Genomic DNA, 14610 nt, shown 5'->3' on the forward strand with positions numbered 1-14610 from the left:
CCTGTCCCGCAGGTGTGATGTTCGGATGTACCGATCCTTTGCAGGTGTTGTTACACGTGGTCTGCCACTGCAAGGATGATCAGCTGTCCGTCCTGTCTCCCTGTAGCGCTGTCTTAGGCGTCTGACAGTACAGACATTTCAATTTATTGCCCTGGCCACATCTGCAGTCCTCATGCCTCCTTGCAGCATGCCTAAGGCACGTTCACGCAGATGAGCAGGGAACGGTGCATCTTTCTTTGGGTGTTCAGAGTCAGTAGAAAGGCCTCTTTAGTGTCCTAAGTTTTCATAACTGTGACCTTAATTGCCTTTAAGCTGTTAGTGTCTTAACGACCGTTCCAAAAGTGTATGTTCATTAATTGTTTATGGTTCATTGAACAAGCATGGGAAACAGTGTTTAAACCCTTTACAATGAAGATCTGTGAAGTTATTTGGATTTCTACAAATTATCTTTGAAAGACAGGGTCCTGAAAAGGGACATCTCTTTTTTTGCTGAGTTTAAATAGGAGAGCTGACCCTGGTGGAGTAGCCAAAGGGGCTGTTAGGATAATTCCCTCCATGAATGACCAAAGCCACTGTATGTGTGTAGGACTCTCTACAGTGTGCAGTTGTCAGGTCCGTTACTATGACAATCAATTTGATCTTACCCTCAGACATTTAGTGATTCTGTTCCAACAATCAATATGTTTGCAATAATGCTGTGTTTACTGTGAGGGGTGGGGGGGAGTAGAAAAAATAAGTTTGCCAGGATATTCTTTTATAGATCATAAATGTATAGCCTATGATATATATATTGCAGCATGCCCTGTGACAGTGAAACTAAATGACATCAATTTAAAAGTTTCGCTCAAGGGATGAGATAAGAATTCAAGTCTGAGCAAGCGAGGCTTTAGGTTAAAGTTGGACTAGAAGCGACTGCTCTTCTCATCAATTCAGATTATTTATCTAGGCTAAATGGAGGAAAGAGGAGATTTCTCTGACTTGTGTTTTAAGAACCCTTTTTCTTAAGATCTTTTAGGATATTTTTGGTAATATGAAGCCTACAAAGCTTTATGTTGAACATTCTGAAAGATAAGTGGCAGTCAGTTAAAAACATTTTCAATGGAATGTAGCTCTGTGATACAATGTTATACAATGCAGGCTACACATTGTATCACTCAATGTATCATAAGCCTGATACTATGTATAAATATTATAATAAACATCCTGGAAAAAGACTGCCTCTGTTTTTTTAACAATAAAACCCATATGTAGGGTAAAGAAACATATTTCGTCACAAAAAAAATCCTGCGGGTAGGGTATGAATTCCAGGGTGAATAACGTCCGGCTTTATGAATAACAAAATTACAACTCAAACTTCTGCCTTCCACAAGCTCCAACCAATAAGCTCACGGCAATTCTGGCCATGACCAATGGCTGCGTCCCCGGACAAATCTGCACAGATGTTTGAAGGGTGGTCCTGTTGAAAAAAAGTATCTTAGAGCGGCAGGACTGGGGAAGGAAAGCAGATACTTTCGTCAAGCGAAGGCACAAGGAAATGCTGGTTGAATTTCTAATCTATTTTGGAGAAATATACTCTATAAAGACAGGTAGGGTAGGCTACTTATAAACCAGTTTATTTTTGTATCGCGTAAAGTAATAAGACGTTGGTTAAAACGACGTTATAAGATATATATTGGTGAGGTTTGATTTCGTCATTATTCAGTTCAACGATTGATAACTTCATGGCTTTGATCGCAACTGATACTGATCGTAGCTGCAAGTTGAACGGGTCGTCGACAATTTACGGTAGGATTGGCACAAGACAAGGCAAGGCAAGCAGAACCGGTAAAATGCAGCCCAAAGACACGGAATATTCAACAGATGGGTTACCCAAAGCGTTTTTACACAGTTTGAGGACAATCTTTGACATCCTTGATGATGGGAAGAGAGGGTATGTGCACATATCAGAGATTGAGAGTAGATGGCAAGGGGCAGATACTCATGATTTGCCTGGCGGGGTTATGGAGTGCCTGAGGCGGGTGGCCCCACGGCATGGTTGCCTGACATTTGAGCGCTTCGTGGCGGGACTGCGACACTCCATGTTGAACCCGGACAACAATAGCCACATAAAGGCTCAGGCTTCACTGCACCCGAAACAAGCACTCATGCACTCCAAACAGCACCATCTGCCAGCGCAAAAACCTGCCCCGCTCTCTCCTTGCTCTGTCGGAACTCGGATTGAAAACAAAGTTCGTCCACTGGGTCCAAGCAACGGGACCAATACGCATCACAACCGCGCGTCCTCACTTCAGAGTCGGTCCAGACATGAAGAGGGGAACACTGCATACCCACCAGTCACCTCTGTCGTAGGTGGTCCCATGCGCTACACCAATGCGTGTTATGAGAGAACAGGCAGAAGTTTGGAACGGATAACCATTGTGCCCGAAAGCGGTTCATATCGAGCTGATTCGGTTTGGTTGGGGAAGCAGGCGCATCGACAGCAGAGTCGGGTGAGGTCCATAGAGTCCCTTGCTCTCGAGTCACCAAGCCTCCAAAAACCAAGTAAGTTTGAATGTCACTCTTGATTGATTATCAAAGATCAATAAGATCAGGACCAGTCTTCCATCATCTGTCTCTTGCTCCCCCCATGTGTATGTATTTTGTTTCTCACTATGCTAAGCGATCAGGGAAGACTCATTTCACTCGAGTAATGGTACTCAGTTATAAACAGGTCAGGGCTATTCTGCTGCCTCAGTCTCATTGACCCAGGTGTGGAGGTAGAGGAGTATGAAACACACACACCCATTCCACCCATTTCTATACCAGACTGTCATCACTACTGCAGCACTAGCACCAGGTTACAACATGTTTAGCATCAGACTAACTGTCAGCTGCCCTCTGAGCTGCTGTTGACACTACAGTCCCATGCAGTCTAATTTCTGCCTCAATCATCCATAAGAGTTCCTGCATTCCAGGCAGGCTGTGGTTTGATCAGGACAAGTACTGTACAAGAGGCTAATTGATTTCTAGCAGTGGATGGTCTGAAATCACATCCTCTCTATTATTCTGAATGTGCCCACCACTCTCAGCTTGTCATTGCTACCAAACCTAACCCTTCACTACACACATGCTGCTAGTGTCTGTGTTTATCGACAGTTCTCTCTAAGAATGTGACTGTGTTTGTTCTCTCCCTCTCTGTGGAGGTGATAAGAACAGCCACACCGCTGCTGTAAATCTTCTAACCCTGGAACCTCTGGAACCACTGCGTGCTGAGTACGATAGGTCTGCTATGGCAACCGCACCGCCCTTAACCGCTATAGAGGGTAGAGCGGCCGAGCTCCCTGACATTCAAGATCTCTATATCAGGCGGTGTCAGAGGAAGGCCCGAAAAAATTGCCAAATACTTTAGCCACCCAAGCCATAGACTTTTCTCTTTGCTTCCGTGCGGCATGTTGTACCGGAGCATCGGGTCTCTGACCAACATGCTCCGAGACAACTTCTATCCCCAAGCCATAAGACTGCTATATAGTTAATAAAATGGTTACCCGGACTATCTGCATCGACCCAATTCTGCATTGACTCCATACACACTCACAATACTCTACCCACACTCTCACACACTGACACTCTCACTCACACACATGCACATATACACATACACTACATACGCACACACACACAGAACACACACATACACACACTTTCACAAATCATATATGCTGCTGCTACTCTGTTCTTATTTTACTCTTTATTATTATCTATCCTGATGCCTAGTCACTTAACCCTGCCTTCATGTACATATCTACCTCAAATACCTCATACCCCTGGACTTTGATCTGGTACTGGTACTCCCTGTATATAGCTCCATTCTTGTGCATTTTATTCCTCTTGTGTTATTATTTTTATTTTGAACTCTGTATCGTTGGGAAAGGCCTAGTAAGTAAGCATTTCAGGTTAAAGTCTACACCTGTTGTATTCGGCGCATGTGACAAATACAATTATTTGATTTGTTGCCGAATGGCCACATTAAAACAGAGCCCACAGCTAGGGGCCACAACTAGGGGTCAATCCTTCCACACTCTCTGGGTTTTTACTAATGGAGGAGCTCAGCTAACGTGATTTTGTTATCGTTATTTCAAAGCCCTGGTTTGCCTCTCAAATCTCTCCGCTTCAGTGTAATTGAATAATTGACCTCCAACTCATCCAGAGTGAGTCACAGATCATGTCTCAAATTCCTCTGGATACTTAGCCAGAGTTTAGACTGGGGTCTGGGCTCCTCCTATTGGGATCATCAGCTGAACTTTTCCTGGTCCTGTCCTGGTCTCCCTCATTAGACTGACCTGTGTTCACTGAAGTCGGGAAAGCTATGGAGAAAATCCTGCTCTCTCTCTCTCCCATGTGCACACAATAACTCTCTCGCTCTCTAATGGCCCTGCTGAGTCCGAGCCTGTCTGTATCTATAACTGGGACTGTCTGGAGCTATAACGGTGACGTGTCCATGTCCGTGAAGCAGCCTGGAGGCCCTGGCTAGCTACTTACATCAGACACACTCTACCATGTAGTGCCATGGGATTGGAGAGTGTGGTGAATGGCAATGTAATCTCCCCCAGCAAACCCGCTGGATTAGCACAGATTACGTGCGGAGCAATTGAGGCACGGCAGCGGTTAAATCCTGCCCACCCCTGGCCAAGCGACCATTACCCTGCTCTCTCTTCTCTCGCTGCGCCCTGGTCAAAAGTAGTGCACTATATGGGGAATAGAGTGCCATTTGTGATACAGCCTCTTGGGGGATGTCCAAAACCATGGAGAGAGGTCAAGTCTGCCCGGCTCTCGAACTCATTGAAGAGGCTGATGTGGTATTGGAGCAGGGTAATGTGAAGAGGCTGAAGTGGTATTGGAGCAGGGTAATGGGCCAGTGGCTGGAGCTGGACTGTGGACAGAGCTACTGACCCCAATGCTTTAGTACCCTGCCAGAGTTATGCTGACATAAAGGCATAATAACAAGTATCACTTTACTGGATCATCTGTCAAATATTTCCCACACTTTTAACGGCAGCTTCTGGACAACATCACTGTGGGGGTGATATGAAATCCATGCCATACAATGCTCTAAACACTGAAAAAAGATTAGGAAATATTGAGAATTGTTTATGGCTGCAGTGCCTGCTGTTCTATCTCTGTGTATCTGAGCAGTGAGCTGTAGGCAGCCACACAGGCAGGGGAGGCTGTGTGGAAGTGGTTGGACAGAGAGAGAGAGCGCGAGCTTGTCAGAGCTTGCTTTTCCGACCCGTCTGACTGCAAATGACCCGTGAGGCGTGAGGAACAACTCCCCTAAGGGAAAAACAGTCTCTGAAGCCAGAGACCATTCAGGGAAGCACAGATGAAGGGGTGTGTGTCTCTTTGTTAACAACAACTTGTGCGCAATATCTAATATTAAGGAAGCCTCGAGGTTCGGCTCGCCTGAGTTAGAATACCTCATAAGCTGTAAACAACATTATTTCCCAAGAGAGTTTTCATCTATATTTTTTGTAGTAGTCTATTTACCACCTCAAACCGATGCTGGCACTAAGACCACACTCAACGAGCTGGATAGGGCCATAAGCAAACCAGAAAATGCTCTCCCAGTGGCGGTGCTCCTAGTGGCCGGTGACTTTTTAATGCAGGAAAACTGAAATCCGTTTAACCTAATTTCTACCAGCATGTCACCTGTGCAACTAGAGGCAAAAAAAACTCTGGATCACATTTATTCCACACACAGAGACATACAAAGCTCTCCCTCGCCCTCCATTTGGCAAATCTGACCATAACTCTATCCTTCTGATTCCTGCTTAAAAGCCAAAACTCAAACAGGAAGTACCAGTGACGTGCTCAATACGGAAGTGATCCGATGAAGCAGATGCTAAGCTGCAGGACTGTTTTGCTAGCACAGACTGGAATATGTTCCGGCATTCATCCGTTGGCATTGAGGAGTTTACCACATCAGTCACTGGCTTCATTAATAAGTGCATCGACGACTTTGTCCCCACAGTGACCGTACATACAGTTGAAGTCGGAAGTTTACATACATCTTAGCCAAATACATTTAAACTCAGTTTTTCACAATTCCTGACATTTAATCCTAGTAAAAATTCCCAGTCTTAGGTCAGTTAGGATCACCACTTTTATTTTAAGAATGTGAAATGTCAGAATAATAGTAGAGTGATTTATTTCAGCTTTTATTTCTTTCATCACATTCCCAGTGGGTCAGAAGTTTATATACACTCAAATAGTATTTGGTAGCATTGCCAATTTCAGACTACGGTTTGCAACTGCACATGGGGACAAAGATCGTACTTTTTGGAGAAATGTCCGCTGGTTTGATGAAACAAAAATAGAACTGTTTGGCCATAATGACCATCGTTATGTTTGGAGGAAAAAGGGGAACGCTTGCAAGCCGAAGAACACCATCCCAGCCGTGAAACACGGGGTGGCAGCATCATGCTGTGGGGGTGCTTTGCTGCAGGAAGGACTGGTGCACTTCACAAAATAGATGGCATTATGAGGAAGGAAGATTATGTGGATATATTGAAGCAACATCTCAAGACATCAGTCAGGAAGTTAAAGCTTGGTCGCAAATGGGTCTTCCAAATGGACAATGATCCCAAGCATACTTCCAAAGTTGTGGCAAAATGGCTTAAGGACAACAAAGTCAAGGTATTGGAGTGGCCATCACAAAGCCCTGACCTCAATCCTATAGAACATTTGTGGGCAGAATTGAAAAAGCGTGTGTGAGCAAGGAGGCCTACAAACCTGACTCAGTTACACCAGCTCTGTCAGGAGGAATGGGCCAAAATTCACCCAACTTATTGTGGGAAGCTTGTGGGAGGCTACCTGAAATGTTTGACCCAAGTTAAACAATGTAAAGGCAATGCTACCAAATACTAATTGAGTGTATGTAAACTTCTGACCCACTGGGAATGTGATGAAATAAATAAAAGCTGAAATAAATCATTCTCTCTCCTATTATTTTGACATTTCACATTCTTAAAATAAAAGTGGTGATCCTAACTGACCTAAGACAGGGAATTTTCACTAGGATTAAATGTCAGGAATTGTGAAAAACTGAGTTTAAATGTATTTGGCTAAGGTTTATGTAAACTTCCCACTTCAACTGTAGCTGCATCACCGCTTAGTATGGCAACTGTTTGGCATCCGACGCAAGGCGCTACAGAGGGTAGTGCGTAGGGCCCGAGCTCCCTGCCATCCAGGACCTCTATTACAGGCGGTGTCAGAGGAAGGCCCTAAAAATTGTCTCAGACTCCAGCCACGCCACCGTTACCACACGGTAAGTGGTACTGATGCACCAAGTCTGGAACCAACAGGACCCTGATCAGCTTCTTCCCCCAAGCTATAAGACGGCTAAATAGTTAACCAATAAGCTACATGGACTATCTTCTTTGACCCTTTTTGCACTATAATGTTCTGACTCGTCACATACGCTGCTGTTACTTTTTATGAAGTATCCCGTTGCCTAGTCACTTTATCCCAACCTATGTACATATCTAACTCAACTACCTCGTACCCCTGCACATCGACTCGGTACTGGTACCCCCTGTATATAGTACCCCTAAGTTATCGTTACTCATTGTGTATTTATTTTTCTATTTATTCCTTGTGTTACTAATTTTTTATTTTCTCAACAACAAAAAAATGAGAAACATGGCCATTAGGCTCCGTCTTTCAATTAGCAATGCTGTTTCAAGGCGTGCAAATTAGGCTTACCTACACTGGTAAACAGTACCCTCCTTGGGTGCCACAGTCCAACTTGAAGATTATCTAGAGCCACTAAACTAGGTGGTCTACATATTTCCCTTGGCCTCTCTGAACCCCACATACACCTGCCCTCAAGGCACTATATCCAGTTACAGATTAACAGGATTTCTGGGAGTCTGGATACAACATGGAAAGGTGTCATGTTTTCTCTGCTCTGTTATCAACTATCACCTGAACTGTACATAAGGTCTTACATTTTATTCTCATCTCCCCCCTCAGAATTGTAATTTTCCCCCATTTAATACAACCCAACCAGATAGGGAAGCCTTTTGCCTTTGTTGATACAGCAGGGAGGAAGGTTAGCGCCCTCATGTGGTCACCAAAGGCACTGCATGGTTTACAGATTTCACTATTCTTAGTAGTGGCCTCTCTCCCTTTTTCTCTTTCTCTCTCGTGTTCTCACTCACTCACTCACGCACACACACACACACACAGTCATAGACTGTTCTCTCTGCTACCGCACGGCAAGCATTACCGATGCACCTAGTCTGGAACCAACAGGATCCTGAACAACGTTTACCCCTAAGCCATAGGACTGCTAAATAGTTAGTTAAATAGCTACCCGGACTATCTGCATTTTACCCTTTTTGCAGCAACTCTTCTCACTCATCACATACTGTACGCTGCTGCTACTCTGTTTATTATCTATCCTGTTGCCTAGCCATTTTACCCCTACATACCTATATGTACATATCTACCTCAATTACCTCCTACCCCTGCACATCGATTTGGTACACCATGTATATAGCCAAGTTATCGTTAATAATGTTGTGTTTATTCCTCGTTATTTGTCTATAATTTGTCAAAAATGTCTTTCTGCATTGTTGGGAACAGCCCGTAAGTAAGCATTTCACTGTTAGTCTACACCTGTTGTTTACGAAGCATATGACAAATAACATTTGATTTGATTTGACACACACACAGGATTTGGGGTGGGTTTTTGGTGACAATGTGTTAGTCTGATGTTATCTCTTTTGATTGTTGGCTGGGAGATCAGTTCTATCACAGATGGAAACCGTTATCCGCTGAACACAACAGAGTAAATCAGAACTTTGCTCTGATGTCATCTCTGGCTTTCATGTCCATCTAGCTCTATGTATTTCATACTAACATTATATAAGTGCAAAAAAGTTTGTTCTTCCTTACAGGAAATGGTTGTGTTTCATTTGATGTATGAATTATCTGGGTACCCAAAGCATAGTTGTAGTAACCAGACAGTTGATACCTGTGTTCCAGACAAGACCTGGAAGTCTGTTGGTGAAATCAGGTAAAAATCTTTCTGACCACCCCTTCCTGCCCAATCTCTGGTCCAGGTATTGTGGAGGCTGGTTTACCGAGGTCCCAGAGTGAGTCAGCCACGGGATTCACTGCCTCCAGACGCCATGGGCGAAGCCGAGATGAGCAGAGACGCCACACCATCACCAACGGGGTGGATTACGGAATGGTACTTACGCGCACAAACAAACAAACACACACACTGTTGCATTATGCACAGTTTTTAGAGAGGAAGTCAAACAACCATGTTCTCACTGCTAGTGAAAACAGGTATTTGGTGATCCACAGACAATGGGAAAGTGTTCTTATAGTGGTGTTCAGTGATAGGGTTCATGTTAAGGGTCAGTTCAACTTTTTATCTAGAGTAGGGGTGAAGCGGAGAACAGTTTCATGGATAAACAGGCCTATCTGCTCTGTGCAGACTGCAACTGCTGTAGGTCACTTTGTTTCTGTTGGCCAACACCCACCATTAACTCCCCCATTCAACCCCTCTCCCTACACCCCTCCCACCTTTCACTCAGTCCAACCCCTCTCCCTCTGTGGCCCTCCCAATCTCCTGCCCCCTTTCCATGCCTCCTCTCGCTTTCTCGTTCTATCCCCCTGCCTCTAATTTCTCTCTGAGCCCTACTCTATCCCTCTCTCTGTCTTCTCCTCTCCTTCCACTCTTTCTTTGTGTGGAGTCGTAGAGGGAGCTGCTCCCCCCTCCCCCCTCTGGCCGCCTGTCCTCATGGTAATGAGCCGGGTCGGGCCCAGGGGCCTGGAAGCAGGGGATTCGCTTGGCCCACCCGGCCCAGCCTGGACAGCTGTCTGGGCAGCCTACACCACTGTCTTCATCCCTCTCAGCAGCAGTCTGTACAGCAGCAAGGCGCTGCACTTTTTCCTCAGGGTGAGTGAGAACAACTACAGGAGAGAGGTCAGGAAAGAGAAGTAAAAACGGAGTGTTTGGTCATTGAGCTGTTTCTATGTATGTGTATGTTTATTACACACTTGCAGATGTGTGTTGAGCTGTGTCAAAATGTAACTATGGAGTTATGAGCAGAGTCAGGGAGAGATAACCGGTTGTCAACTAGCTGAATATTTGACAGTTCTGTGTCTGCGGTTGATGTGTTGTTGAAGCTAGTGGACAGTGCCAGTTTCAGTTTGTGTCTTGATGATAACCTGTAAACTCCTAGTTGTCATGTTGTTGCTTTAACCCTAGCGGGTAGTTTGTACTGTTTGGAGCTGCTGTGTAGATTAGCCCAATACCCATGATATTGTACTTTGTGCTTTTAGATAAGGCAACATCAGCTGTGTCATGCCGTTGTTGTATGCTTTGTCATTTAAATTTTTTACATTCAAGTCATTTAGCAGACGCTCTTATCCAGAGCGACTTACAGGAGCAATTAGGGTTAAGTGACTTGCTCAAGGGCACATCCCAACGCTCTTAACCGCTAGGCCACCTGCAGCCCTGGTGATGTTAGCATCACCACACTGGTGATAGTTCTGTCAGCCAGCTCCCCTCTCCCCCTCCCGTACCCCCCCTCTCCCCTCTCTAACTTTTCCTCCCCCTGTTCTGTGTTCTCTCCCCCCTCCCCTCTTTATAGAGTGGATTTGCCCTGCCTGTGGCCCACCACACAAACACACAGCCTGACACTCTGGGTCACGCTTCATTCCAGGCACAACGCCCCCACCCCATTCCCCCACCCCACCCCATTCCCCTACCTCTCTCTGCTCTCTCTCTTTCATCCCTCTCTCCTCTCCTCTGTTTGCAGCTCCCATTCAACCCAGCATGGTCAGAGCTGAAAGGGGAAATATGTTTACTATGCAATGATGGCACAAGAGGTTTACCCTGGCTAGTTACAGTCCAGCTCAGACAACAACAACAACAACAGTATCAGTAGTTTGACAATACTGGTTGGTTTGGTCATTGCATTATGTCATTGTACAGACATGGTTTTCCCAACAGTGATAGTGTATAGAGAGGGAGGCTGAATGCCAGGAATGAGGCCTGGGTTGTGCTGTGGCACTGGAGGACAGGATGGTCAGCAGAACTCAATGCTGCCTACCTGTCACTGGGACAGGACGACCTGTTGTAGTAGCTACTGTTTACCCATTCTTAGGTCTCTGCATGGTTGCCATGGTGTCAGGCTGATTGCTCCTCTAAACAGTGTCTCCTTTTGAGGTCAGGGTACCACTCCAGCACAATTGGCCCGGTGCCATTGTCTCAGGACAAAAGCGGCAGCCAAATGTACAAATGAAAGGGTGCAGATTTTCCAAATAATTCAAAACAACATAACCATCATAAATGTGACATGCAAGCTTACTCAACATTTTCCCTCATCGCTTTTTTGGGGCGCAGGATGAGTATAAGCTTGAAGAGCAAGCAGCAAGAATACAGGTTCACCAAATTACTTCAGGTAAGTGACCATGTTGACGATGACAGTAAGAGAGATGTTGACTCGCTTTCCCTCCTACCTCCAGCTGAAGCAGATGAAGGAGTTGGAGCAGGAGAAGGACTCTCTGCTGGCTGGTCTGGACGTGTTGGAGCGGTCTAGAGAGTGGTACCAGACCCAGATCCACAACGTCACAGAGAGACAGAGACACGTGGGCCAAAGCAACCACTGCACGGTAAGGTCTGTTCATTAGGCAACAAACAGACAAAAACAAACTGAAACAGGGAGGGACTGCTATTGGGGTTCAATAAGAAACGCTCCTTTTTGTTTTCCATTGCATGCCCTAATGAAGATGACCCAGGGCATGTATCCAATTTAGTAGGAATTGATGATACAGTGTATCAATTATCTGAAACTGTCCAATTCTTACTCTTTCTCTCTCCCACCAGGATTTCTTCACAGAATCCCAGAATCAAAGCCGTATGAATGTTCTACTTCCCAAGCTGCAGGAAGTCAACCGCTGCCTTAATGACCTCATTTCCTGCTCTGGAACGGTGAATCTTGAAATTAGACACCTTACCTGACTGTGTCTAACTGAGCCTCTTCACTGCCCTAAAAATGGGTGATGGTTGTCTCATATGACTGAGTAATTTCTAAGGTCAAATTGAATTCCACAGTAATTGTGAAGTGACTTATTATTCCTCTTACTGGAGTCCTCTCAGTGGCAATTAGATGTTGAGAGGTTGTTCTATGTTTCAGACAGAGAGTATAGTCAAGTCTAAACACTAGTCTTTACTGAAACATGGTAATTAATGGTGAATTATCTCTTTCTCTCTCTCCCTCTTAGCAGTCTTTCCCATCCTCTGGCACCCAGCCCACAGTGATCTCCTCCAGCTCCCAGCCTCCTGCCCCCCCACAAGCCATTCAAAGACTAAAGGACCAGAACCGCCTTCTCACCCAGGTAAACTGAACATATGTCAATGTACTGTAAATGTACAGATTTCCTGTACACCTCACCACTGTCCCTATATGATCGTCTAACCTCTACCTATCTCCTCTCCCTGCTGCATTGAAGCTCTGTATGTAAACTGCTTTATTGCACAATAAAGGCTTGTTTAAACTCAAAACGATCTTCTCCCCTGTCCATGTCTCTCGTCCTTCCTCCCTCCCTCCTTCACCACTCCTCCATCCCTCTCTCCGTCCCGGTGCAGGAGGTGACTGATAAGGGTAAGCGCATCACTCAGCTGGAGCAGGAGAAGTCTGCTCTGATCAAACAGCTGTTTGAGGCTCGCGCCCGGAATATACACGACAGCAGCACCATGGACTCCACCTTCATCTGAATACAGACACCATAATGCAACCACACTGGTCTCCAGCTCTATCTGACCCCCACTCACAACATGACAACTGTATCAGCTCCAACACTCCTACTGGATTCCACACCACTTCTGGCATGATGAAAGCACCTTGAACTTTGACCCCCCCCACTTGACCACTCCCTTTGGATCTCCCCAACTGCCCACTCCACTTAAAATGGCCTGCACACTAATCTGGGCCGACCACTCCTTGAGGGGAGGGACCCCCGAGTCAACCCTCCTATGATACAGTCAGCCTCACCCACTGGGCAAAAAGCCTGGAACACCACAGTCTAACCACTCCTAACTGGGACCTTCCCAGGATTCCACTCCCCCTTGATCACTCCAAGGATCTACTGTGATCCACTAGAATCCTACCTTATTGGACCAGACTGTACGTTTACCCACCCTCCCATCACAGTATAAGCTATGTGATTGGACATCATGAACTAAATTGAAAACCGTTACAATCACCATGACAACAGCTGCTGTACAAAATACATTTGTTGGAGGGACTTCCAGACCGATATACACACCACACTCTAAAAATGTAGATTTTTTAAAATGAAAATGTTGATGTGCTGTGATCTACCATTCCAACACAATGTTGTTAACCATTTATTCCAGATACTTTGATCCCAGTCACACTTTGGTAAATATTTCTCCCCTTCTATTCCAATATACCCACTTGTGTACCTCAAACCTTAATTGAAATGGTTGTTATGATGAGAAGCTGGGCTCTCCTGACCTGGAGGACACCATGACTGTATAGTATCTCATTTATGTCACTCTAAGTACCCTTTTAAGTGAGCCAAATGCACATGACGTGAAGCACTAGTATACAGTTGAAGTCGGAAGTTTACACACACTTAGGTTAGAGTCATTAAAACTCGTTTTTCAACCACTCCACAAATTTCTTGTTAACAAACTATAGTTTTGGCAACTCGGTTAGGACATCTACTTTGTGCGTGACACAAGTCATTTTTCCAGCAATTGTTTACAGACGGATTATTTCACTTATAATTCACTGGATCACAATTCCAGTGGGTCAGAAGTTTACATACACTAAGTTGACTGTGCCTTTAAACAGCTTGGAAAATTCCAGAAAATGATGTCATGGCTTTAGAAGCTTCTGATAGGCTAATTTACATCATTTGAGTCAATTGGAGGTGTACCTGTGGATTAATTTCAAGGCCTACCTTCAAACTCAGTGGCTCTTTGCTTGACATAATGGGAAAATCAAAAGAAATCAGCCAAGACCTCAGAAAATAAATTGTAGACCTCCACAAGTCTGGTTCATCCTTGGGAGCAATTTCCAAACGCCTGAAGGTACCACATTCATCTGTACAAACAATAGTACGCAAGTATAAACACCATGGGACCACGCAACCGTCATACCGCTCAGGAAGGAGACGCATTCTGTCTCCTAGAGATGAACGTACTTTGGTGCGAAAAGTGCAAATCAATCCCAGAACAACAGCAAAGGACCTTGTGAAGATGCTGGAGCAAACAGGTACAAAAGTATCTATATCCACAGTAAAACGAGTCCTATATCGACATAACCTGAAAGGCTGCTCAACAAGGAAGAAGCCACTGCTCCAAAACTGCCATAAAAAAGACAGACTACGGTTTGCAACTGCACATGGGGACAAAGATCATACTTTTTGGAGAAATGTCCTCTGGTCTGTTGAAACAAAAATAGAACTGTTTGGCCATAATGACCATCGTTATGTTTGGAGGAAAAAGGGGGAACGGTTGCAAGCCGAAGAACACCATCCCAACCGTGAAGCACGGGGGTGGCAGCATCATGCTGTGGG

General features: G+C 45.1%; 1 protein-coding gene across 3 annotated transcripts in view; it reads left to right on the top strand.

Moving 5' to 3' along the window:
• The window catches only part of LOC121541658 (suppressor APC domain-containing protein 2-like), a 29330-nt gene extending 16411 nt beyond the window's left edge, over positions 1-12919 (top strand). The window contains exons 1-6 of one of the 3 annotated variants that reach the window (XM_041850838.2): positions 1489-2541; positions 9105-9235; positions 11527-11673; positions 11888-11992; positions 12286-12399; positions 12650-12919. In XM_041850838.2, the coding sequence (XP_041706772.1) occupies positions 1722-2541; positions 9105-9235; positions 11527-11673; positions 11888-11992; positions 12286-12399; positions 12650-12778 (1446 nt within the window). In that variant the 5' untranslated portion in view covers positions 1489-1721 and the 3' untranslated portion in view covers positions 12779-12919. Of the gene's footprint in view, positions 1-1488; positions 2542-9104; positions 9236-11526; positions 11674-11887; positions 11993-12285; positions 12400-12649 lie in introns of those variants that run through there. The other 2 variants (XM_041850840.2, XM_041850841.2) reach the window with 2 other exon arrangements.
• Positions 12920-14610: the final 1691 nt, after the last annotated feature.

This window comes from Coregonus clupeaformis, chromosome 27 (genome assembly GCF_020615455.1).
Source record: "Coregonus clupeaformis isolate EN_2021a chromosome 27, ASM2061545v1, whole genome shotgun sequence".
Lineage (NCBI taxonomy): Eukaryota > Metazoa > Chordata > Actinopteri > Salmoniformes > Salmonidae > Coregonus > Coregonus clupeaformis.